The following is a 25,985-nucleotide window of genomic DNA, read 5'->3' on the forward strand; positions in this document are numbered from 1 at the left end:
GTAGGGGAAAAAAAAACCTGCCTGAAGCCTCTGACACACAAGATCTACCAGAGGATATGCTGACCTCATTGTTTGAAACTTTGGCTATGTTTAATATACAGAAAATAAAATGTTTTATTACAATGTAAAAAGATCACATTAGGATTGCGGTAAGAAAATGCACTTTTACTCTGCAGTAGACTGATAAAATTCAATGTTGGCGCAATTCAGATGAGATAAAACACTTGTGTGATTGTCAGTGAAGTGAGTGGAAGAACTGAGCCTTTGAATTCTAAAGGTGAACCAATACTTGGCATTCAATCTACATCTGAAGGTCAGCGGACTGTCTGATGTACACAGTGCTGAGGCTGACGCCAGAGGTAATGGACGACACAGAGTGGCAAGCGGGTGATTAAGGAGTTGTCAGACCTGTATTTTTCACAGGTAACACTTTCAAGTGTTGCTGCTTGACTGTCAAAATGTATGCAATTTGTTTGCCATTGTTGTTTTGAATGGCCCTGGAATCACAATACTTGTCCTTTCCCTTTGTTGCATCCCTGCAGCAACCCAGTGTAGGTGCAGAGTGTGAGTAGCAAGCCAAAATACCTGGATACACCAATGCTCGCTGAAGAACAATAATGTATGGATAAACTTTGTGGTTGAAATATTGTTCAGGGTCAAATTAAAGACTGTCTTGGACCTGAAACTAGACTGGAAAATCTAATCTATGACTGTCAACAGACTTCTCCAGCTGGATAAAAAGAAAACAAGTGCATGACAGGTGGAGCAGAACTGCCTGGTGTAACAGTTTCCCCATAAGAAGCATGTGTCTGATTGGAGAGGTGTCCCACATATTTCATGATAAGAAGGGATTTTGGCCCTCCAGGGGCACAGGAAGAGACCATACAGTACATATACCATCTGCATACGCACCATTTATTTCTGTATACATGTCTCCTGGACTTAAGCCAGTGCAGTATACACACAGATAATGCAAACACAACATGCTATATGTCTAAGTAATGGCATGATTATTAAAAAAAATAAAAATAAACAAAGAAGAAGAAAAATAATATTCCCTCTTGCAGCGTAACTGAAGACACATTCTGTTGCTTTACCTGTTAAACCTCGTTGATCCTGTAATGCTGAACAAACATGGCCATGCTGCATATCTGTTATCATAGGTTTATGAGGACAAGAGATATGAAGTACTTGGCTGATTTCAGAGCCATCAGTGCCCCAATAAGCGAGGAAACACCACTGTGTAACACTGGCCTGCGGTCTGCTGGTGGGAGGAAGTGGAGCCACAGCAGGCGCAGTGCCAGTGCAAACACATGCACATCATCAGCTTGCTGATCCATCATGCGGACTCTAGCTTTGATCTAAGCTAACGTTCAGCGGCGAGGGGGTTAACTGGGTGACATGCTAGTAGTTTGCATCAGTTTGAGGACACTGCAGCTGTGGTGAGGTGCTCAGAGTGGCATTTAAGCGCCACACTGAGACTAAAACAAGTCTCTGAGCTTGGATAGTATTTGGCTGAGTGGGAAAGCGGTACTTTGGCATTCACCGTCTGTTGTTGTGGAAGGGCGGAGAACTATCTACGCACACGACGGCAGCTCAGCACACAAACACACGCATACACTGTCGTACATTAAGGGTCCCTACTAAACACTCGTTACCTTGCGTTTTCTGGTCTCAGCTGAACCACTCCACACGAAACACTGATAAATGACCCTCAGGTTCTGCTTCCAGTTGTCCACTTTGAAGCCGTTGACATGGGGGCAGCCCGCGGGACTCATGGTAGTCACAGCATCCGGCTTCACTGTCCACTGAGCGACGAAACCTGTTCAAATCCCTCAAAGCAGACCCAGTCCAAGCGGGCTGACTGGCTAGCTCTGCCAGGGTTCGTTATCCACCGAGTGCTGCGTTCTGGCTAACTGGACATGTCCTGGTTGCAGTAGCAGAGACACGCGCAGTAGCAAGCATGAAGACGAATTTTACAATATACCTCTTTTGGAGATATGTATCATTTATGTATTTAAATCCAGCTATACCGCTTTACATGTAGTTCTTCACAGTCGCTCAGTTACACGTTAGCAAGCTGGCTAAAGTTGGTTAGCATTGGAATTTCAAGTAGCTTACACGGCGAGTGTCGTTAAGACCCACCTCATTCATAGCGACGGACCAATCACGACCGAGTGCTGCATGTGATTGACATGTGCCAAATTTCGTTCAGAGGGTAAAGTCCTGCCTCTAAAAAGAAGGGCGCTTCGTCTTGATTGGTGGAATTCTCCAGCTAACCACATCCGCTTGCATACGTACGTTCATTGGCTGAAGCGAAAATTAGCTTCAGCGTAACAATTACAAAAAAAAAGAAAGAAAAAAAAAAAAAAAAAAAAAAAAAAAGTGACAGTCCATGAATGGATGAGAATTGAAACAGACCGTAAAGACGAGGGCCCGTGTCGAAGAGAATCTTTCCATAAAGGCATGAAACCCAGAACTATATTCTTAAACAATTTATTATTAACAGATCCACAATCGCCAAGCTCAAGCTCCCAAAATTACATGACAGTTTGGTTTCATCTGTTGACTTCACCTCTTGTAATAACAAGCTGTCAAATCGGTTTTCTGTACAGTGCTCTAGCGACCTCTAGTGGATCCGACCTAAAAAAAACAAAACAACAACAAAAACAAAAAAACCCTAAACAAAAGAAAAACAAAACAAAAGAAAAACAAAACAGTGCACCAGATTGTGAACGACTCCTCCATTGTGCCGAGTTTTGGTCAAGGGCATGTCCATGTGTACAGATTCACTATTGATGATATCTACATTCTAACCGGCAGGAGTGAGAGGGAAACGATCGCTTGCAGTCTTTACAAATGCAGAATTTTATCAGATTAATTCTTCATCAATTTTAGATGTTTGACCTTGTACGTAATGCCCTCAAAGTCACGGCCATCATGCAGCAGAACCAAAACAAACAGTGAGATTTTTCACATACGTTTGGAACAAATAAGTCCAGTTTTTATTATTGTGATTTCTGTTAATGTAGCAGTGGCGCTTCAACCTGAACATTGATAAATAAAACACTGACGAAATTGTAATTTTTTTTCTTTTTTTCCTCCTTTTTCTGTAAGGATCTCATGTTATCCTTAAGACACTGTGAAGTAAGAATAACCAAATTTATCATCATTCCACACAATTAGATTTTCCTTGACCAATGTCCTTATGTGAGATAGAATGTTTGTTTTTCCTCTTTTAAAAAAATCCAACTCATCCTGGGAAGAACGTGTTGGGTGGCTGCAGCGTTCTCTCCCCATCCAAGGCCCCTCAGGAATAACTAGACGTTTTGCTACCGACATCATCCTCCTGCGATCCCATACTCTGAAGGGGAAACAAAAAACAAAAAAAACAACACAAAACATCAAAGCTGTTATCTGAACACATCAGGCCGAGCCACTGCTGCAAACCAGTTTCTGCTGCACTTCCACCAACAATGACTGATTGTTTTGTTCAGGTCTCAATGCCCAATATTACTTGATGGTAGGGCGTATTGCCATTCTGGGAACTAACTCCTTAGACTTTTTCCCCAGTTTGTGTTGATATATACCAGTGGTTCCCAAACTTTTTTTGCTGGGCCCCCTTTGTTTTACAAGAAAAATGTTTGCGCGCCCCCCCCCCTCCGGCGCATGCACGCACAAACACATCCTCCAACCACACACACCCTTATTTTGCTCCGGTTTATTTCACACCTCAAACATTTAGTAAACAATTAAGCAAATACAAGTAATCTGCAATAAATTACAGGTAGTAATAAAATAAACTACTAACTCTTTTATGCTACATCCACACCTACACGAGTATTTTTGACAACGCAGCTGTTTCGTCCACACGTAAACGGCGTTTCGAATCACCGAAAACTGAGATTTTTTAAAACTCCTTTTTTGCATTTACCTGTGGACGAGGAATACAGAGTTCGCACAACGTCAAAGGTATGTGCCTTCCACGTCACGCTGTGCGCCACGTTATTGTTTACATGAGATGAATTGCAGAATGGCAGATAGATTAACAGTATTTTGTCTCTGACTATCTGCAGGTTTTTACAGGCTTACATACACACACTCAGTTACTGTCCCTCTATTTAGAAAGGCAGAGGCGTCACGGTGTGATTATTTTACGTGTAGTTGTTTTTTTCCCCCCCTTGTAATAATATTCAACATTGCTATCAATACATTATCAAAAAATGCCTCTCTGTGCAAAATGGGTTGAAAAACATAAACAACTGTGAGATACTGTTAGTCCATGATTTAGACAGGGGGAACAAATCGTGGCAGGATCAGCCTGATGTTATTTGTATCCCGCTGTAACTTTACTGTATAAAGAGCTAACATCGCCAAAATGTCAGGAGTAGTTAGTCATTACAGCAAGTGTTTGAACTAAAAATCAAGAATGTGGGATACTGTTTGTCCGTGATTTGAAGAGCCCAGCGAAAACCAATTATGCAGGGGAGACCTAGCTTGGCACTTGTGCAGGTGAAACCAAAGGGCAGATATGCTTCACCATATTTTCTAGTCTTTGGCTTAGAATGAAGTTGGTTTGGAAACATATTCAGCTATGCTTCATCTCCTGCTTTGTGTTTCTGTGGGCGCCCCGTGCTAGCAGTGTCCAAGCGTTTTGTTTTTTTCTCCCCCTTTTCATACCGCGCCCCCCCTGCAATGGCTCTGCGCCCCCCCTAGGGGGCGGGCCCCACACTTTGGGAAGGTCTGATATATACAATAAGGAAGTGTGCAGCTAGTTGACTGGACGTTTAAAAGTTGCTGTCCTTGTTTTTTGGCACTGAAAATCCAAGTCAGTTAACTTTGTTTTTTATCATCGAGCTGCCAGCGGGCCCATTTTACAAGCACTCTTTAAATGTCCGTAGCTCCATCACCGTTTGTTCTTGAGACAAAATTTAAAACTGTTTTGGAAGGAAGGGAAGACGAGCTTTACAGCAGTATCTGGTGTATTGTGGTACCACAAAGTATTCACAAGGTACTACTGTCTGAACAGACCGATGTTACCATGTGCACTTCACATTATTGTTGGTCCTCAACCATTGTGGACCAGAGAGAAAATTCAAATAGTTCTTGAAAGCTGAGAATTATTTAATAAATTTACAGCCAAAATGAGTCACAATGTACGACTAGCCCAGGCAGCGCCTCTCAATGATGGAAAGGTGTAAACAAACGAGGTGAACTATAAGCAAGACGACAGCTGTGCAAACCATTTAGCTTCTGTAGAAAATAAGCGTTTGTATGTCATATGTAAGATTAAACTGATATAAAACCACGCAGGCCTGCAAGGAAGGCAGGTTGCTGCTAACTTTAGCCAGATTCGACAAATTAATTTGTGTTTTATGAGCACAATGGTTCACAATTTGATAGAAAGTGAGCCTGACTGCTGCTATTAAAGTGGTTAATGACATCGTTGATTCAATGGACTGCAAAAAATACTGTGCTGCTCTTTTTCTTGACTTGTCAAAGGCTTTTGATACAGTTGACCATGCTATTTTATTAACTAGACTAAACAATATTGGTCTATCAGCAAGAAAACAGTGTGTCCATGCTGCTGGGTCTTCTTCCTCTTTTCTCCCAGTATCCAAAGGAGTTCCGCAGGGCTCCATATTAGGGCCATTGCTATTTTCTCTTTACATAAACAACCTTTGTGATAATTTGTCAAATGCAGCATTTCATCTTTATGCAGATGATACAATTATTTATTGTTCATCCCCTTCAGTAGCACAAACCCTGCAATTTCTGCAGTCTGCCTTTGATGTAGTTCAGTCCCATTTAACTCAACTTAAGTTGGTGTTAAATCCAGAGAAATCCAAGTTCATGTTATTCTCAAATGGCAGAGTTGTTAGCTACGTCTCCTAAGATTAAAACAATTCAAGGAACTGAAATTTAAATGGTCACATCTTACAAGTATCTAGGGATCATCATAGATCAGAATTTGTCATTTAAAACTCACATTCAAAGGCTTGTGTCGAAGTTAAAACTAAAACTAGGTTACTTTTTTAGAAATCAATCCTGTTTCTCCCTCCAAGTGAGAAAACACTTGATTCATGCAACTTTTTTACCTTTATTGGATTATGGTGACCTGCTTTTTATGAATGCACCTGCCCACTACCTAAAGAGGTTGGATACTGTGTACCATTGTGCTTTACGTTTTATTACTGGCTATGGAAATCGTGTACATCATTGTTCTTTGTATGCTGCTGCTAAATGTCCATCTTTGCATATTCGCAGACTCTCCCATTGGTTGATCTTTATCTATAAATCTCTTATGTGTTTATATGTGTAAAAACCACAACCAATACAGCCTTTGTTCTCACAATATCATACAATTGATTGTCCCAAATATCAGAACAGAATTGATCAGAATCAATCAGAATTGGTTACCTTGGGAGAGTTTAAGTCTGTCTTAAAGGAGCGAGAGAATAACTCTTTTACTCAGTGTGATTGTTTTTAATGTACTCTTAATTTGATCTGTTATTGTATATTTTACACATGTTGGTATGGGATATTGTATTTGTTTTAAATGTTATATACTTATGTGGTATGTGTATTTTGACTTTTGTTGCCATGATGCCAGGTCTCTCTTGAAAATGAGATTTTTAATCTCAATGAGATTTTTTACCTGGATAAATAAAGGACTAATAAATATTTGGTTAAGAAAAATAATTCTCATGCTGTGATAGCTGGGAAAGCCTCCTACACCTGAGTTTAGGGTGAACGACCCCACAAACGGCCCAAAAAACTAAAAGTGAAAGCATTCTTGTGGTCACATTCCCGACCTGATAAGCTTGGATCAGATTCTTCATCCAAAACAGCGTCTTGGTTTTTGTCTACAGCCAAAGGCTCGCCACCCTCCATAAGGAAGGTTGGGTTAGTTTGAAACGGAAGCCAATGTGCAAATTTGTGCAAGTTTTAGCACCATAGTGTAAATGTAGACACACAAGGGCAAGCGGTCAAAACAGGACGTCCAGGGGGCAATCTTTAAAAAGGGAAAAAGAAGCACCAGGCTAGGACCGTTTTCTGACTTGCACAGTTGGAAATGTTCTTGAAGGGGGAGATCTATAATTTGAATCAGGTGTAGTTTTTGGTTTTTATGGATGGAAATACAAAACAGTGATCACACTGTTTCTAAACCTCTAAGCATCTTATCCTCTGCTTCAATAAAAAGTTTAAAATTTGAACTTTTTGGACAACATACACGCCGACAGGAGAACATCTTTAGTCTGGCTCATTCTACCAAAAATACACACATAAGCCAAAACATTAAAACAACCACCGATTGTTTTTATTAAATAAACATTTTACTGGGAAAACTTGCTTCCTGATATTCTTGTGGATTTTACTTTGCCAGCTGTGTCCAAGCTCTCTTGGCAGCATGGACTTTCACAATATTGGACAGGTGGTTTTAATGTTGTGGCTTACTGGTGTAGGTGCCATTAAACTTAACACTCCTAATAAGAAAAAGCAACTCCAGTGCTGCTGGAGCCCCCCCTCACCTTCTGCACAAATTGTGGGTTTACTGTGATTTCCTGATCCATAGACTTTAGTTTCTCATCCAGCTGTATACATTTCAACATCTGAAAAGAGAGGAAAAAAAGACACGTGCTCATTTTCAAAAATTCATGCAGGATATGTGTATTGCAACTGCAAACAATCCATGCAAAGCACAAGAACAGTGAACACAGATCTGAGCCTCCACACCTCTTGGTCAATTTTGTGGAGCATTGCTGGGTTGTTGTATTTTTCAGGGTTGTCATGGAAGCAGACCATACCATCTTTTTGGTTAATGCTAGCATAGATCTCACCATCTTCAATCTGCAAAGAAGAAAACAAGAGGGAATGCAGAAAATCCAGCGTAAAGACTATTGTTATATGGTCGTTAAGGCCTTCAAGTCCAAAACGGTCCAACACAACAGATAAAAGACTTGTGTAATACATCTACAGCTAAAAAAAAATATCAAACCATTTCACAAACACGTAAAGTTGGATATCGTGATTTCTATCAGCATCAACTGGATTGTATTTTTTGTGCTTTGGTCTCTCTGGAGAACTCACCATGTGTAAGACGTATTTCTCTGCTTCCTGCGGGCCTGAAAGCTGCACTCGACTCGCCATGTCTTGCAAAGACAGTGTCAGGAAGGTCTGTGGGGTTCGCACAGAGGAAAAACCGATATCAGATCTAGTGAATAGGCAAAAACCCGCCATCTAAACTCCAGTTTGTTTCAAATAAATCCCTTGACAACTCAACGAACGTCTCTTTAACCTCAGTAAAGAAGCTCTCAGTACTCTGGATTGTCTGGCTAGCTGGTGCTTTGGATTTGTGCCTGTCTGTTTGAGCTGGCATGTGCAACATGAACCTAAAAGATAACCTAAAGTGATATCCAGACAGCACTGGGCCTGGATTTAACCTATAGGCTGTATGGAGTGTGAAACTCAAGTTTTATGTGTCCCACAGCCCCTCTAACTTCAGTCTTCTTGGTAATGTGAACAAGATGACCCAACAGGTGGAAACTGAAAGCTCAAGAGTCATTGTTGTTAGTCGTTTTAGCAAAGATGAGCCAACAGCCAGTTATCAGATGTCAGCATCTGTCTTGGCACACCCATGTTTTGGCTGCGTTTCCTTTCATTTTGATTATCGTGACCTCTAATGAACTGCGCCACAGATGATTCGAGACGACAGAGACATTTCTACGTTCTTGACATCTCTCTTCCTACAACTGAATATTTCCTAAAGTAAAGTCGCACAAGCTACCCAGTGAAGCTTATCTCTTGAAGGCATCGGGAGTGTGTTAATATCACACATCACATAGAAAACACACACACAGCTCACCTTTGTTAGCCTCTGGATATTCTTCTTGTAGAGAGAGGAGAGGCACTGTTTGACCAGGCCCGTGTTGTTGTCTCGTGTGAAGGTCTCGCTGTGTTTGTTGACCAGGCTGCGCAGCTCGGCCGGGTTGTTGGTGGTGTAAACCTGAGCCAACTCGTGGTATGCGTTGCTCAGGGGCTGAGGCACAAAAAAAGCAAATGCAATTATAGACGGATAGCTCAGTAGCAGCAAAATAAATAAGTGGCTTTTCCTGATGGGCTCACACTACGACTGCACATAAATATTCAACTGTTCCCAATATTAGTTGTTGTTGAAACTTAGAAACTTTGTGAGCAGATTTTGCTGCTTTTCACAGCCCACAGTGAATTTCTGATTTACAAAAAAATAAATAAAAAAAAAAAAAATTGCTACTGCGTGACACTGACATCTTGATCTGCTTGCTTTTACTGACTCTCTGTTCTGCTGCGTTCAGTTAAGTGAGTGAGCTCTTCAGTTATCGAGTGAGCCGTGAGGCTACAAAGCAGCGCTGCACAGCGTGGGAGAAGAAAAAAACAACAAACAACTTTCTGTGTGAGCAGCTGTCTGATACATAAAAGGCAAAATGACAGGTGAGCCTTTGTGTTCACCTCGTGTGTGATGGTATTTTTATCAAATCTGATTGAAATCAGTGCTTTTGACTCTGTCCAAGTAACGATTCATCTTTGAGTCTTTTAGGTGCTCAGAGGCATTTACTTTCCAATTAGTGTAAACCAATAATTGAAGTGCATTCACATCCTACCCCTGACGCCTACACCAATGCTGATGCTCTTATCATAACTTTAAAGAAAAATGTTGGTGAGTTCTTCCTTTGCCCGAGCTCCACTTTTCTATAACGTTTCATCAAATTCAGCTTAATAACTTTTCCACATTCTAGCTAACAGAATGAATGGCTCACCCTCCCACTGAGACTCAGCCTAGCAGGCAAAAAAACGACATCTGTATCACTGATTCTTCATGCATGAATCTAAATGTTAATCTATACATTACTGAGCATCAATACACTATTATTATTACTACTTTTTGGTGATTTTAGAAAATAACACTTCTTGGCTACACCTCTAAAAAGAAAAAAATATCACCCACACGTCATGCATCCTTACCTTGATGAACCTCCCTACTATTTGTGAAGTGTATTTGGGCAACTGCTGCACTTTGCCGTGGAGAATGAGTGACACCAGGATGTATTTTTTATAGGCTTCCAACATGATGTGGCTCACTGCCATGGCTGGAGTGGTTATTGCCTGTCACAGAAAATTAAAAACAAAATCATGTGCAGTGATGCCGCAAAGAACATTCAAATTCAGGAGAATTACTGGCAACAAAAAGACTGTAAAGACAGTACCTGTTCATAAAAATACAGTGCTCTTTCAAAATTTTTGAGGCCCGTGTAGATCATGCCACCATAGTAGTAGTAACATAAAAAGTGCTTTGCGTCGTAGGCTCCGTTCTCCTTGCAGATGTCCATCATGTCCACCTCCAAAAAGGGCAGGGCTGGCTTGAAGCACTTTGCTAACAAACACAGCTGCAGAAGAACATATAAGAGGTGAACAAGTGGCTTAGACTGCATACGGAAAAGGAGATGTGCTGGGATTACAACTGGGGTGATGCTAAGAACTTACCTGACACAGGTCTGCGTGAACTGAGGTAAGTTGGTTTGTGTTCATCTGCATTTTGTCTATTGCCTGTTTTAGGACCACGACACCCCTCAATGGCTGTCAGAAGAGGAGAAATTGTGAGTTACTAAGCTGAAAGTCGTCCTGAGACACCCAAATGTGCTGGAAACAGTCAGGGCCTGAAGAACACGCTAAAATATTTAGATCAAGAAGGCGAAGGAAAACATGCTCCACTGTGGTGCTGAAACTCAGCGCTGTCTTAGTGATGAAATGACTCATGTGAGCCCTGTGATGAAAAATGATTGTGACTGACTCATTTCATTCTGACCAAAGGGGGGAAATTGGTTTTAGCTGCAAGGTAAATGCAACACACACACACTATGTAGGCCACGTTTAGGAGATAAACACTAATATGATCATTCAGGTGGAAGGAAGTTTAGGGGTTGGGGGGTTGGGTGCTGTATTAGACAGCAGGGTCATGTGACTCTCCTGCTGCTTGTGAGAGCGCGGATAAATACACTTGCAGTGTTTCCCCACGCACAGACTTGATTTGGCCATCCAGATATATCAACACCCAAGTATACATTTGTCTGCTGGCAGTCTCCTCGCCATTATTTTGAGTGTGCAGTGGCTGCAACCTGGCTTACTGTTGTGGCACTCCTTAATATTACTCTCCAGAGTCTCTCATCCACCCTCATGAACTGTAGCTGGTGGTGGTAATTCTTGTAGGTTATAGTTAGCACCAGCAACAGGTTGCTTGTTCATTGAAGCTAAGAACCAAAACAAGGACTACTGTTATTGCATTCGCTTCACGCCCATCCGAGCAATGATAAACAACTAGAAAGGATTACTCTTATACCAACTCCTTAAGAAAGCACCCGATCCCACAAACACAATCTAATTCAGTAGGAAATGCTGACGAGGGTATGGCAATGGTGGCGCGTCGGGTGAGTGATATCAAATGAACTGCTGACAGGAAAGGCCCTAACCCCTTTAGCTTCAAGAGCTACAATTGTGTGGATGTCACTACATCAGCAGCCTGCAGATAAATACACACTGTTTAAAAACATGTGGCCTCTGACAGAAGACAAAAGTTCTGAAGCCACAAACTAGTCAGACTCATGAAGTGTAAAACCAAGAATTACAGAAGCACCAGGAAATATAGAAAGCCTGCCTGCCTTCTGTTCTTTCCGCTGATATTAAAGCTTCTTGATCTTCATTAGCAGCCACAACGGTGCAGCCGCCTGCACAGGCTGAATGAAAACAAACTGCTTGGCACAAGTGCAACAGGATTACATACTACATAATCTACAGAGGGACAGAGAATGCAGAAGGCATTTTCTTCTAGGGAGATGTATCATGAACAAATCTTAACAGTTCTCTTACAAAAAATAAAATTTAAAAATGCAATTGTGTTCTTTTTTTTTTTGTTAAGCATTCACTTTTACAACAAAGCGCTGCTTTTGTCAAGCCTAAACTACATCACTATTTAGGCTATGTTCACACTGCAGGCAAAAGCGCATCAAATCCAACCTTTTTTTACCCTATGCGACCCATTTCCGATCATGGTATGACAGTGTGAACAGCACAAATCCGATATTTTCAAACCCGACCTGGGTCACTTTCGTATGTGGTACTGAATCCGATACATATCTGATGTTTTAGAAAGTGACTGCTGTTTAAATGGTCAAGTCGCATTAAATCCGTCTTTTACGTCACTGACACAAGACAGACGCCTATTATCAGCGCCCGAGAAGACATCGTGAGCACTTCCTGGCCATCCAGTGTAGATGTTAGTGAAACTGTTGGGAAGACAACGTTGGAGAAACGGGAATATTTTATTTGTACTGTATAATCTGCACATTCTGACAGAAATCTGCAACTATCCTTTGAAGCACCGCTCCTCTCTAAAACAGCAATAAGGATAATTATTAGGCCATATGTAAATAACTTTATAACTTAAAAAAAAATTGAGAAACATAAAGTCCGAATAAAGTCTTTATATTAAGGGCCATCAGTCAAACAATATTGTTTGGTCTGGGTCTAAACAGAGCGCGTTGTGTGTGATGTCTTCTTTTGCGCATGCGGGCCGCTTTGAGGGTTCACACTAGAGCGCGTTGGCTGTCACATTTTTTTTGTAGTGTGAACAAGCAGACAAAAAAAAAATTGGATTTGATCAAAAAATCGGAATTGAGCATTAAGACCTGCAGTGTGAACGTAGCCTTAGTTGGATTAGGCTCAGAATGATAGAAAGAGACATTCTTACCTGTTTCCGCTCTACAAGTGCGTTTGTCAACTGGTGGCAGAGACCAGCAACTGTGGCAGGAAAACAGAGGAGTTATGATTAACCATGTGGATTCTGCCAGATCCCACAAATCCACATAACAGATTTCAAACCACTGATACAAAGCTGTGACTGATACCAACAACATTTATATAACCTTGTGTAAAATATATGAACACAAGTAGCGATTCATGACAGCTCAGCTAGAAACACACACACAAAATGCTTCTGTCTTAACAATCACAAAAACAAATTAAAAAAAAAAAAAAAACTTGACACAAAACAAGTTCACTGAACAATGAGACTCACAAGTGTCTGTTGCATATCTAATGTGCTCTCCATTGCAGGTACTGATGAAGAGCTGGACTTGGGAGAAGAGCGTCTCAAAGTCAGGGATGTTTGGCATGGAGAACTTCACAAATCTGGAGCAAAAGCAGAAGGAAGGAAGGAAGGGGGGTTAGCCAAAACTTTGCATTAGTTTGCCGATTTTTAAAAATCATTTAGAGCTAAAGGGCTGAGTTTTGAGTAAGGAGGGAAATGTATCAATCAGACGCAATGTTGGGTAAGCAGAAGCGAGATTAATTTTGTAAACAGGAAATAATAGCTTTCATTTCTGTGTTATTTATTATCAGTTGTAAATGCAACAGAAAACCTTTAGCAGTGTCATGTCTGTGCAGGATTTGCTATAGTGCAGAGAATGTGTGGAAATTTTAAACAAAGGAAACAATTTGAAGAAGTGAGAGAGATTATTCCCTTTCAATAGAACATCATATGCAGGAACTTATTATCTGTCAACTTTTCCTCTCATTTTCCTCTAAATCCTGAGCTGGCTCCAACCTTCTGTCATTTTTCCAAGAGACTTCCCCTAAAGAACTACCGCCTCTTCCTCAACCAACACAAAAAGTACAACATGACCTTCAATAGACACAACATTAGGAGAATATCTTGGCCAAGAACAGCAGAATGAAAGCAGAGTGCAGTGAAACACCAAAATGTAAACTAATAAATTTATTTTTAAATATTAATATTAATAATAATGATAATAATAATAGACCAGTTAGAGGGGAAAAAAAAACTTTATGAGAAAAATTTCTTGTCATGTGGTAACTGAGACAGAAGAAAGTTATAGTGGAAACTTACAGCACAGCCAGCACACCTAGGGAGTGCTCCTGGATGTCCAGGGCCCCCAGCACCGTGTCCAGGTGGGACAGATTTTTGGCCAGCAGCTCCCCACTTTTGTTGATCAACTCACATAGCTGAGTCATCTGGCCTGGAGGGATGAAGGGAAATTGAGGTCAACATTGAGAAATTTAACCACACTTAACTTTTTGTACCGACCTTTTAAATCTATGGGAAGTCCAAACTAGGGTGTCTTTCTAAAGGCTTAAGGTAGCTTGTTTTGCAGGTCTAGGTGCAGATTAAATTTTTGACACCAGCCCACCAGATGTAGAATAAAATCAGGTTGTTATGCTGAGATTTAATGTCATCAGGTTTCTATTTCACAAGGTTGTTATTACATTGCAAAGCACACAAGGAGGGCACATGGACAAAAACTTAGCTGGAAACGCTACAAAGACTAGACACAATCAGTATGACCACAACCCCACTACAACTATTATCAGTAAAGTTGTTGTATCAACATAGGAGAAATAATGCACAGTGATACATTTTCTTTGTTGTTTAATTGGTCAAATTATGGATAAAATAGGAATTTTCTTGTTTACGAATCCAAAGAGGCTATTCTTTATAAACCTAGAGGACACACGGACTCATAAAACTGTGTATAACCGCCGCGCTGCGGATGGGCATTTCAATTGAAATCGGCTGGCCAAGTGTCCTGTCAAGGCCTTGCAACAGAGGTAATGCGAGCAGGATTGACAGATGACTTCGAGCCAATAATATTTGCCAATTCAGTCCGCTAGCCAATCATATGAGGCTAGGGCGGGACTACCGGTAGGCAGTCCCCAGAAATTATTTTCTAGATCAAAAACAAAAAGTATAATTTTCACATCTAGTTTGATGACATGCACGTTATGCAGTTATCCTTCAGGTCCTTGTGTAATACCGCATCTTCTCGTGGTAGTTTACATAGGAACTACAGCGACATAAGGTCGTTTTAGCGATGTGTTTACATGATAAAGCAAAAAGAAGCCTCTGACCAGTTTGACTGCCTAGCTATCGGCAAGGCATTGGATAGCATATGCTAGCTAACTAGCTAATACTTCAGAGTCTAATGAGTTTATCAACCATACCTTGAGCGGAGAGCTGCCGCACATTGTTCACAAACTGCTCCAAGGCTGAAGCCATTATTTCCTGGGTCCAACGTGGAGGTAATTTGCACTGTATTTCATTCAAACGTCAGAAACAACTCCGTCCGGACTAAGACAGGGGGCCACACAGCCGCCACTGAGGTGAGGCTATCGCGAGATCGTAAGAACAGAACAGACCGCAAGGAGGTTTAGAGAACCGACCGTTGAATTCTTAAAGGGCCAGCTACCAGAGTTGCTGGTAGTATTGAAGCACACTTGCTTTTATATCTATCTATCTATATATCTCTATAGATATATATATCTATAGATATTTATATATCTATAGATATATATTGCGCGAGTGTGTGTTTATTTAAAAATGGACTTCTACTTCTCTCTTTGAGGACTAGGAAATAAAGGAAGTGACGTGCATACCGGGGTTAACGTAGATGTTTTATGGTGAGACCTCTTGTCTAACTACTTTTACAGGACCACTATAGTGCTGCTCCTTTGGGAAAACGAAAATATGATGACATTGATACATTGATAAATATGATTACATTTATATATGATTTGAATCAAGTTTTTGTTTAAAATTGAATAAATTTGATATCTTTAAAATACCAGTTACTCTAAGTTTTGGTCTTAGACTTAGATGGTCTGCCTTAGATGGAAGCATCTTCTTCTGTCTGTCTGTCTGTCTGTCTGTCTCTCTCTCTCTCTCTCTCTCTCTCTCACACACACAAACGTATTTCATGTACAAGTGATGGATCTCTGGAAGCTCCCCTGTCTGATGCTAAATGTTTTGCCCCTCTACCGATCCATCATTCAGAATAAGCTGTCACATTTGGGCATAAAGAGATGACTGTGCATAAATTGCAATGAACCTAACTAACGACGGTTCTTTAGCCAATAAATAATCACACACGTTGCGTGTTTGATTATTGTTGTGGTAAAACCTTCGTATTGTTGTAAAATTTTATATTTTTCACTGTACATGGCTCCTGAAAACAGCTGAGGAGTGAACCATCTTGGTGATGTGAGATCTTTGTTGCGCACGGGCTCGTAGTACAGTTTGTTCTTACAGCTGAGCGCTTCTCCCTTTGGTGCAGCAGCTCCAGTTGTTTACTTCTCGTTTCACCTCAGACAGCTCTAACAGCATATGTTGTTTATCTCTTATGCTGTGGAATTTTAGAAAGGCATGCCTTGGATGCCGGCCGGCTAATACACACTGACAAACGATACAAAGAGCTCCCGGCAACTGTGACCGCCACAGGCAGGTCACAGTTGAACTGCCCGCTGCGGCTGCTGTGGTGCTAGCCTGTCAGCTAGCCAGCGTCTGTTAGCTCAACTGCCGCTCAGAATGTGAAAAGTTGGACAAAAATTCACAAGGGGCAAATAACAGTGTCGAAAACGAGTACTGAAAGGGGTTTAGCTCCAGTTCTTGGAATTATTTTTGTTTGTGTAAGTCCCATGCCGACTTTACAAGCTGTTTCTGCTGACTGTTTGGAGAGGGCAGAGACCGAGGGCGTGAAAAATGTTGCTGCTTAGTGCAACACGCCTACTAGGAAGAGGGAAAACTTTGCTCCGAGATCCCATTAAGAGGATTTGCGCAAACATGTCGTTCATCTCTCGTTCCGGGAAGAGACTGCGGGTCCTGGTGGACATGGACGGAGTCCTGGCGGACTTCGAGGGGGGGTTCCTGAAGAAGTATCGGGCCAGGTACCCGACGGAGCCCTACATCACCCTGGAGGACAGGAGAGGGTTTTGGGTGTCAACGCAGTACGGGCAGCTGAGGAGTGACCTTTGTGTGAGTGACAGCAGCACTAAATATAGTGGCTGAAATTCAACTTAGGCTTTCTCGATTTGGGTTTTTTATTTTTATTTTTTACAAGTTTTAATTCAAAAGATTGTCTGTCTCATTTACATATGGTTAACAGTCAAGTTTCTGACTGCTCTGGACTGGGACCTTTTCAATAGGGTGGTACAGGAGTATTTATGGAAGAGGATTTTGGCCACTGGGAAAAAATTTATTTTTTTTGTCAGAATTCTGAAAAACAAAAAACAAAAGATGGCCCCACTTTTTCAGTACCTTCTAATCTTCTTAGTAAGTATTGGACTATTGCATGGTCGAACAATATTTTCATCCAGAATACAGTGAAAATTAGAAGAAAGTAGCATAATATGAATGGACATTAAATGCTGGAATTTTTACAGTGGAAGCAGAATAATCACATGTACTACATTACAGTCTACTACTGGTCTCATGCATGATTTAGACTTCTGCGGCAAATCTACATCATAGTATAACTGAAACTGGAAATACCTTTAAATGTTTCTGGTTAAAAAAAAACAATAAATAGTTTAATCGTACTCCACAACCTTCCACGTAACCCGAGAAATGTAACTACATGTCGGGTCAGACTATATGGCGTGGAAGGTTACGGCATAGGAGTTTACAGTTACAGTGTAGATTTCCCGCAGAAGTCTAAATCAGGCATTATCCTTGCTCTCATCCCATGGCTCTGGGGATTGTGAGATTAACAGCGCTCTAGCTCAGTAGCATTAATCAGGATTGGGGGACTTTTAAGGGGCTGGTGTCACCCCCGCTTCATGTGTAGACACAGCCATGGATGCACATTCTTGAATTGGTTTGTGTGGATGAATGACTCAACCTCGATTTCCTTGTGGTTCACTGTAATGTGAAGTGTTGAGCAGTTCACTCACTACTCCATTTGATTATGTGTTTCCTTCAGTGTCTTAATTCACCTACTCCAAGCAAGAAGCAAAGTGCTACCTTGTAATCATGTCCACAGAAGTTGGCCTTTTGGACTTACTTCTTCAGGGCTCATGAACACTCACGTGGATACACATACTGTACATGCACCTGATTAATTTACACGGTTGCAGATAAGCTGTATGCATGTGTTTTGTTTCCTTTTTTTATACTCCAGGAAAAAGCTATCAGCATCTGGGAGTCCAAAGGTTTCTTCATAGACTTGGACCCGCTGCCAGGAGGAGTGGAGGCGGTCAAGGAGATGGCCGAGATGAATGAGTAGGTCTTGGAAGTTGCAGTGCATTTATCTCACATAAACAAAAGAGACTGAGAGGAGTTCTTGTTGTATCACAAGTGGCTTAAATCACCATAATGGGAGAAAAATGTGCATGATTAGATATTTGCATGTAGCATTTTGATCAGAAGGGAGGTGGGGGAAATGGTGTTCTGAGTTAATATGTATTTAACTTTGCAAAATAATGCCAGGCTCTGTGGTTTGTTTATCATTTTCCACACAGTTTCACCCTGTTTAGTTCACTTTATCTGACTTCCTCCAAAGTCTCTTCATTTAGCTGGCTGCATTTTAAGGCTCTGTTTTCATACAAAAGCCCCGCAAACCAGCAATGGCCTGCTCAGCCCAGTTTACAAGAAAAGCTGGGAGGTGGGAAGCCTGAAATGAGTGACTATGCTCCTAAACACATCAGCAAAGTGTTTACCGGGGACAGGTCAGAGGGCTGTTTTCCCATAGACTTTTATAAGACCAGGTTTTCTTTACACAATGACACAATTTCTGACAAGGCTTTATCGAACAGTAGATCAACTCAAGATACGTCTCTCTGATCTGTTTTCAGCTCTTTGCTTGATTCTTTTTTTCCCTAGTTCTTAAAGATATGATTTTCAGATACTGTTCATCTCCTGTTCTTCTTTTGTCATTCACCTGTTCAATTTCCTCAAATTCTTAAGGACACACTCCATACCATGCTGAAATACGGCAAGTTTTTGGCTAATAGCTCTTTGTCAATCACCTTTTGGTGACAAAAAATTATGTTTTATGCTTGTTAAGCTGAGCAATCTTTGACATTTTTCTAAGATTCAACTGACTTTACTGCACTTTTTTTTAGCTTCCACAGAAGCAAAATACTAATTAGGATTGGCTCAAGACTTTTGCACAATACTGTACATCCATCTTTTATTCTGTCTGGGATTTTTGAGACAGATTGTGAACGCCTCCTTTTGATGGAGGTTTTTTCTGTTTTGTCTGAACCTGACCAAATGAATCAAGTCTGAAAGCCCCTGTTGCTCATTCCAGTCACTCACAAAAGCCAGCAAGACTAGATTCTATAACATACACGTAAATTTGATATTTATGTTTGGAGCACATTTTATATATTTTTTACACACATTAAAACAGTGATTGCGTATTGGGTCCTCAACGCTGCCAAAACAGAGACAATTTGCCACTTAGGGCTGTGCCTGAAGGCATCAAGTGTCGAGGCTGCCGTAAAGCCTCCTAGGCCTGGCATCAGTAGTGAATGTGATGGTCTGTTTGTCTGTCTTCTCTGTATGAGCTATTTGTGCTCTGCAGTCAGTGACAGCAGCAGGCCATAGGGACAATTACAGACACCTGGCCTCCATGTTGTGTCAACACACAGCCTGTCTTTGTGCACGCCAGCACCACGCTGTTCTCCCATTCACTCAGCCTCACGACTCAGATGGCCCCATGCTGTGATATTTTCAGTATTTTTTTTCCCCCTCTTTCTAATAAATGATTTAAAACACATCACCCCGAGTCTTACTCAGGGACGGTCGCGTGTAGTTTTGATGATATTTTAATAAGTGTGATCTGAATCAGCGTGACACAGACTGTGACTTTTTTATTTTTTCTGGGATTATTCTCAGAGGAGAATGCACATGAATAACATCTAAAAATATCAAAAGTTATGAACTTCGCTTACATTTCTTCTGCTGCTAAAAATGAATGGCTTTCTTTAGCCACCAGTGCCTGAATGTGCACGTTCTCCCATCAGGGTAATGCACCATACACATGATTTCATGTTTACTGGGAACCTTCCTCACATGAATTCCTGTCATAAAAGTTCAGGCCTAAGCAGCTGGAAGGTAAACATAATACTGTGTGATTGTAACTTTTCCAGTCTGGTCTGTTTGTTTCCCTTTGTTTCTGCAGCACAGATGTCTTTATTTGCACCAGCCCTATAAAACATTACAAACACTGTCCACATGAGAAGGTAGGCCTGCTGCAAATCAATAACAAATATCCATTTCTCTGTGGAAATGATTAATGTGTTCCACTCTTTGCTGATGAGATCTCATCTGCTGTGTGTGTGTGTTTTTGTCTAGTATGCCTGGGTGGAGAAGCATCTGGGCCGTGACTTCCTGGAACAAGTCATTCTGACCCGAGACAAGACGTTAATCACCGGCGACCTCCTGATAGACGACAAACCCGACATTCTAGGTGAGGCCTCCGTGGAACTTTGTGTGGGTGCACTTTTGTGTGTATCATGATTCTTTTATTTTAATATTAATGCTCTAACAATCTTTTTAGGTTATTTTTGGTCTGTGAAGTGATCTGCTCCTGTTCAGCCTCTATGGCTTTCATGAAATAAAACCAACATTTTTGAACAATAAGTTTAGCTAAACAAAAACAAAAAGCATTCAAACTACTTATTTTTAGCTTGCTTCATTTCATTTTGCAAATTTCAGTAGAGCGCTGCAATCGCAGTGCATTCTGGGTAGTCAAGGCCATGTTGTCGTTCATAAAAATAAAGATAGATGCTAACAAATAATGAGGGGAAAACGCACTAATGCCCACTGAAAAAGCACCTAAATGACCTATGAGAAGATCAGCAGCACAATAGGTTACAACAAGATGCTAAACAACAAGGTAAAGGAGTGTCATTTGATCCATCCATCCATCTTCCTCCACTTGTCCAGTTCAAGGTCTCAGGGAAGTCTATCCCTGCTGCCATAGGATAAGAAACACAGTACGCACTGGACAGGTCGCCAGTCCGATTCAGGGCTAACATAGAGAGACAACATTTGTACTCACATTCATACCTATGGGCAACTAAGAATCCCCAATTAGTCTGAAGCTGAAGTACCTGGAGAGAATCCACGCAAGCATGAGTGATGGTGGATTTGGATCCAGGATAATCTTCCTGGACTTGAATATGGGAACACAAAGAATGGTAGTCCTGAGAGCTGAAAAGAAGCCAACTAGACTTCTTTAGGTTTTGAAGACATTTCACGTCTCATCCAAGCAGCGTCTTCAGTTCTAGAATAATTGGTAGTGAACTCTTCCAGTAAAGGTGGTCTTGATGATTGCTAACCCACTCTTAGTTATGTGAGATATTATATGAGCCAACAGATGACAGAGGAAACCTCTGTGAGACGTTATCCCACCGTCATGTGAGCGATTGAGGTCACCTAAGGCAAGGTGTGAGTGGTTGAAACACTTGGGAAAAGAACTCGGGACCGTATGTGGCTGATAGCTGGTGCCATAAGCCACCGCCTCTGTTCAATGACAGCTGTTTACAGCGGGTCTAGATGGCCTCCTTTATTCCTCTCTTAAACCCTTTCTTCGTCCAAAATGTGAACATTGATGTCCTCAAAAGACAGTCCTTCCTTGTTTTCCTAGTCCTAAAATCCTTTCCCAGGTGTTTTCATGCGCTGACTTTTACAGGTGAGCCGAGACTATACCACTGAAGGTCACTGATAATGCTAGCTGGGTTTCCACACAAAGCGCAGATCATAACTGATCTCCGAGCCGTGAAAGCAGTGCCTGCAGCTTACCTCACATACTGGTCTCTCATCAGTTTACCGTGAAAAAATTTGTACTTACCCATCTAGATTTTGTTGGGACTTAAAATCCGGGGCTAAGCCAAGTTGGTTGGCCAACATAGGCAGTTGTCTGTAGCCTTTTGGAAGATATTTCATAAAGGTGACAGATAATGATGGTTGCGTGCAACAGATCATCCAAGAAGTTTGTATTCCAGGTCCAGTAAAATTCAAGCATTTTATTAGTCTGTGTTGTAGTGTTTAAATTAGCAGGTGTCGGAGGATGCAGCTTGGTAAAGAAACCAGTGTTAGCTGAGTCTAAATCTAAGCCAAAAACATGCCAACACTGGTGCTATAAAATGCAGACTCCAAAACGAAGTCATGAATGAACATTATGTTGCCATTGTTCATTTTCTATGCACAGTTTATACTTTGCCCCCTGTCATGCTAAAGGTAGCAGCAGTAATATTGCATTAGATTGCTAGAATGAAATGTTTTCACACCTGATTACATTTGTATTCAAATTGTAACCATCATGCTAAAACAGCTGCAGCTTTTCAAATGTGCACATGCTTTGGTGTGACGGTCAGCTTTTCATTACTGTTTTTTATAATCAAAAGAACACATTTGTACATTAGTAATTTTTTCAAACAGAGTTCCAGAGTGCAAAGATTTTTTTTACGTAATAATGTGCAGATACACACTAATGTCTGATGCTGGCTGTGAGTGCGGATTTGCCTAAATAAATAAAAAAACCCTCTTGAAATGCTGAGTATTTAACTTATGAGTAGATCTCAAAGTTAGTCGGCTTGAGTTGTGTAAATTATTGCTGCTGCAGTTAATTCAGTAGGAAAGTACAGTAGTTCTCTGATCTGAGCAGATCAGGGATGATAACTATTTTTTTTAAATCACTGAAAGAACAAGAACCAATGAAGAACAAAGCAAAATCTTTAAAGAGGACTGTTACACAGTGAGGGGCGGTGAGGGAAACATCAGACTTCACTCTATCTTAATTAAAGTAATTGTTTTATTGTCTCTTGCCAACATCATGCACATGCAGACAGCAACTTCTCAAAATGGCTCCCAATCCATTTCCTGCTCCCTTTAAATACTCTAAAGACACGCCTTCTTAATACAGACTGGCCTATAAAAGAGCTGCAATTGAGGCAGGCTTCCTCTTTACTGGGAAAACAAGATGGCCACCACAGAGGCAACCTGCAAAACACTTTGTTACATAAATGCTTCCCAACAAGGACTTTTGCATAATAATGTTTGTGAAACTCGGTGTGGGTGTTATAATTATTTGCATCCATTTTCAATACTTTGATTGCCACCTCATGAGGCAGCTGCTGCAGCGTTCCTACGGTCTGTCAGGACAATTTATATCCTTCACACACTTAAATACAGGGAGCTGCTACTTAAATAATGTTTATATTTCTGTGACTTGGACAGGTGTGGAGCCAAATCCAGCGTGGGAGCACATCCTGTTCACTGCCTGCCACAACAAGCACCTGCCCCTCAGCCTCCCCCAGAGACGACTCCTGTCATGGTCAGATGATTGGAGGGCCATCCTGGACAGCAAAAGGCAGTGAGGAGCTCCTGCACAGCTCAGCCCCTAAGCAGCCTGGCATGAGGGTTAGTGGAAGTTCTGGGGTTCGCTGCTATGGCCTTGGCATCCTTGTTCTCCACTAAGTGGGGTGTGGAGGCTTAAGAGGGATGAGCAGTTTACGTTTCAGGTTGAATGGAAGTGAAGTACAAGCAGACTGTTGATCCAGTCTGTTGGAAGAGGATGTTCACTTGCTCGACCACAAGGGGGCACTCTGACACTGTGTATGAATTTGTGTTGGCAACCAGATTTTGAACAATCTCACTGAATGAGAACAACAAAAGGAGTTCATAAAAAGATACATGGTAAGTGGAAAGGACAGATTGTGTTGAGTGACCTTGACGGTTATGGACTCAGTTTGCATTCTGGATGTTTCTCAGATTCAGACAAAATGGATTTCTGAGCCACTGCGTGGTCTATCTGTGGCCTTCATCGCAAAAGGCTTATCAATATTTAACTGCACCGTGTTGCACTCGTGAGTCAGTGTGATGTGATTCACAACAGGGCACTCCACTGCACCCAAAAAAGCTCAAAAATACACCCTGAGTCGTGGGCACTGGTGAACACAGAAACACAGGACAGTGACTTGGAGTCAAAATTACTGTTTTATTAGGTTGTCATTATTTTGCATGTATTGTGTAGGTATGTGCCATGCCACTGTTATGTAAATGCAAAAGTACTGTGAAATCCACTCTGGTTTTTAAAAAGGTTAAAAGCCTACATGGGTGCTCTTTTTTTACAATATGTAATTGTTCAATATTTCACTGATACACAAATGAGAAAAGTAGCTGCACACGTGCATCTTGCCAAACATTGCTAGTGTAGATTGTTGTAGGCACTGAAGACGGAGTAACATTGGTTCAGTGTTGGTTAATAATGAACCAATATTCAATATTAATATATCACTGACAAGTCCATATGTTATTCAAAATTGTGGTAGGGTAGCTTTGCATGATTCAGTTCATAATAATCATTATTTCGTTTACATTGGACCCTTCTGCCACCTCGCAAGTTCATCGTTGGTCATAGACAAGCCATACCCCCCCCCCTCCCAAAGCTAACTTTGGTCTGATTGGCTATCCCTCACAAACAGGAGTTTGCATCAGGTGTATGGAGAATTCTGTAGGGGCTACTTGTGCACACATTGGCCTCATTATTTGAAACTTTGCCCATGTTTAATATAAACATCCACAATTGCAACAGCATGGATATGACAGAATGCAGAATAAGGAAAAGTGGAAATCTATAGGAGCGGCAACAGTAATCACGATGTTTTATAAGTGGTATGTCACCATTCTGTTCATATTTTTAGAGCTGGGGTGTCCAACTCCAGTCCTTCAGAGCTACTGTCCTGCAGCTTTTACATGCAACCCTACTCAAACACAGCTGAATCAAATGACTGGATTACCTCTTCAGCACACTATCAAGTTTGGCAAATGCCTGATAACAAGCCATTTATTTGATTCAGGTGTGTCAGAACAAGGATGCATCTAAAAGCTGCAGGACAGTACCTTTTGAGGACTGGCGTTGGACACCCCTGTTTTAGAGCTTGTTTTCAGAAGCATGTCATGCAAGATTTAAGTTGTAGAAAATGTTTTAATAATCCAAAAATAAACTGTTTTTATTTCAGCTTGTCATTAATTACTTGAAAACTTGTATTAATTTTTAGAAATTATATTTTTATTATATTTTTTAGCATTTATAAAATGTATAAAATCACCACTTTCTCAGTGTCACTGTCCTGCTTCACTCATTTAAAGGGGACCTTTGTATACTCGTTTACAGTTTTATTCACCAACTCTACTAGAATATGTCTGAATATGATTCACAGTTAAAAATACCTAACCTTGGTGCGGCACCTAATTTCATACGTTCTCTGAGGGAAACGAGCCAACTTCCTGTGTGCCTGCAATATTTGTACTCTCTGACATCATACAGAGCAAAGAGTTGGGAAAAAAGTACTTGAAATGGAGTGTTTAGTGCATTCTCGCTTTTCCTTACTTGCACCGATGCTAACCTCATTGGAAACTTGATGCTTTTAACATGAACACCCACCAGAGTAACAGCACCTGTAGCTAGCAAAGCAGTAATAGGTCCCCTTTAGGATACACAGATGATATGTAGATGCTGGGATAAAATGCTTTTTAATTTCTTCTGGTATATTTTTCAGAGAACTACGCAGTAGATGCTAATTATGTGTAATGAAAGATGTATGTAGTGCTGAGTGCTTGTCTTTTTGTGACTAGCTTATACATATTCAAATGTCAGTTCAATCCAAATGCAAATGTTTGTTTCTGCCAGTGAAATGTTTAGATCCACCTCTATTAAAACCCATGCAAAAAAACAATAACTTGATGACCTGGGCATCTTCTTTCATTTAACAGTGCCATTAAAAGTTTCATTGGCTTTGGTTGTTTTTATATTTTTTTTCATTAAAATGCATGCTGCTTAGTCACATGAAATCATAGATAACTTCCTGCCAAAGTCTGGAAACATGCCCACACTCGTGGTTTGACATTCTGGCACTTTTGGGGGGAGGTTTAACTAAACATGAAGAACACTCCTCTTTGTGCTCTTTGTTGTAGTTGCTCTCTGCACTGATCATATCAGTTGAGGAAAAAACCTCAAGAAGCTGATGAAATGATTTGCACAGATGGAAGCGTTTAATTTTCTTGAGCTCAAAAAGAAGGCAGCTGGACTTCTTTAGATTTTTGAAGATGTTACGCCTCTCATCTAAGAGGTTTCTGCAGTTCTTGCCCA

At 41.0% G+C, this 25,985-nt stretch overlaps 3 protein-coding genes across 3 annotated transcripts in view; 1 reads left to right on the forward strand and 2 right to left on the reverse strand.

Annotated features, from left to right (window-relative positions):
* Nucleotides 1–2,295, reverse strand: part of usp22 (ubiquitin specific peptidase 22) — a 31,134-nt gene extending 28,839 nt beyond the window's left edge. Inside the window, exon 1 of the mRNA XM_084938305.1 lies at nt 1,659–2,295. Within this exon, the coding sequence (XP_084794431.1) occupies nt 1,659–1,778 (120 nt within the window). The 5' untranslated portion in view covers nt 1,779–2,295. The remainder of the gene's footprint in view (nt 1–1,658) is intronic.
* A 185-nt stretch (nt 2,296–2,480) lies between these two features.
* cops3 (COP9 signalosome subunit 3) lies at nt 2,481–15,250 on the reverse strand. Its single transcript, XM_084938306.1, has 12 exons — nt 15,052–15,250; nt 13,940–14,069; nt 13,109–13,221; nt 12,782–12,831; nt 10,522–10,614; nt 10,245–10,424; nt 10,003–10,143; nt 8,867–9,040; nt 8,092–8,178; nt 7,738–7,851; nt 7,533–7,613; nt 2,481–3,364 (listed from the first exon to the last, which is right to left on the reverse strand). The coding sequence occupies exons 1-12, from the start codon at nt 15,104–15,106 to the stop codon at nt 3,311–3,313; spliced, it is 1,272 nt and encodes a 423-aa protein (XP_084794432.1). The 5' UTR covers nt 15,107–15,250; the 3' UTR covers nt 2,481–3,310.
* Nucleotides 15,251–15,979: 729 nt separating this feature from the next.
* Nucleotides 15,980–25,575, forward strand: nt5m (5',3'-nucleotidase, mitochondrial). The gene is made up of 5 exons (XM_084938307.1): nt 15,980–16,858; nt 18,003–18,103; nt 20,010–20,070; nt 20,183–20,297; nt 23,072–25,575. The coding sequence occupies exons 1-5, from the start codon at nt 16,586–16,588 to the stop codon at nt 23,209–23,211; spliced, it is 690 nt and encodes a 229-aa protein (XP_084794433.1). The 5' UTR covers nt 15,980–16,585; the 3' UTR covers nt 23,212–25,575.
* Nucleotides 25,576–25,985: the final 410 nt, after the last annotated feature.

This window comes from Perissodus microlepis, chromosome 8, assembly GCF_051167445.1.
Source record: "Perissodus microlepis isolate ML-2025 ecotype Zambia chromosome 8, ASM5116744v1, whole genome shotgun sequence".
NCBI classification, from domain to species: domain Eukaryota; kingdom Metazoa; phylum Chordata; class Actinopteri; order Cichliformes; family Cichlidae; genus Perissodus; species Perissodus microlepis.

Bases quoted from the DNA above. Each gene is read 5' to 3' on its own strand.
- nt5m (XM_084938307.1), top strand. From the start codon at position 16,586: ATGTTGCTGCTTAGTGCAACACGCCTACTAGGAAGAGGGAAAACTTTG. The intron at 16,859-18,002 runs GTGAGTGACAGC...TTTATACTCCAG, and splicing joins AGCTGAGGAGTGACCTTTGT to GAAAAAGCTATCAGCATCTG. The intron at 20,071-20,182 runs GTAGGCCTGCTG...GTTTTTGTCTAG, and splicing joins AACACTGTCCACATGAGAAG to TATGCCTGGGTGGAGAAGCA.
- cops3 (XM_084938306.1), bottom strand. From the start codon at position 15,106: ATGGCTTCAGCCTTGGAGCAGTTTGTGAACAATGTGCGGCAGCTCTCC. The intron at 10,425-10,521 runs GTAAGTTCTTAG...GTTCTTCTGCAG, and splicing joins TTCACGCAGACCTGTGTCAG to CTGTGTTTGTTAGCAAAGTG. The intron at 9,041-10,002 runs GTAAGGATGCAT...TTTGTGCCTCAG, and splicing joins TAGTAGGGAGGTTCATCAAG to CCCCTGAGCAACGCATACCA.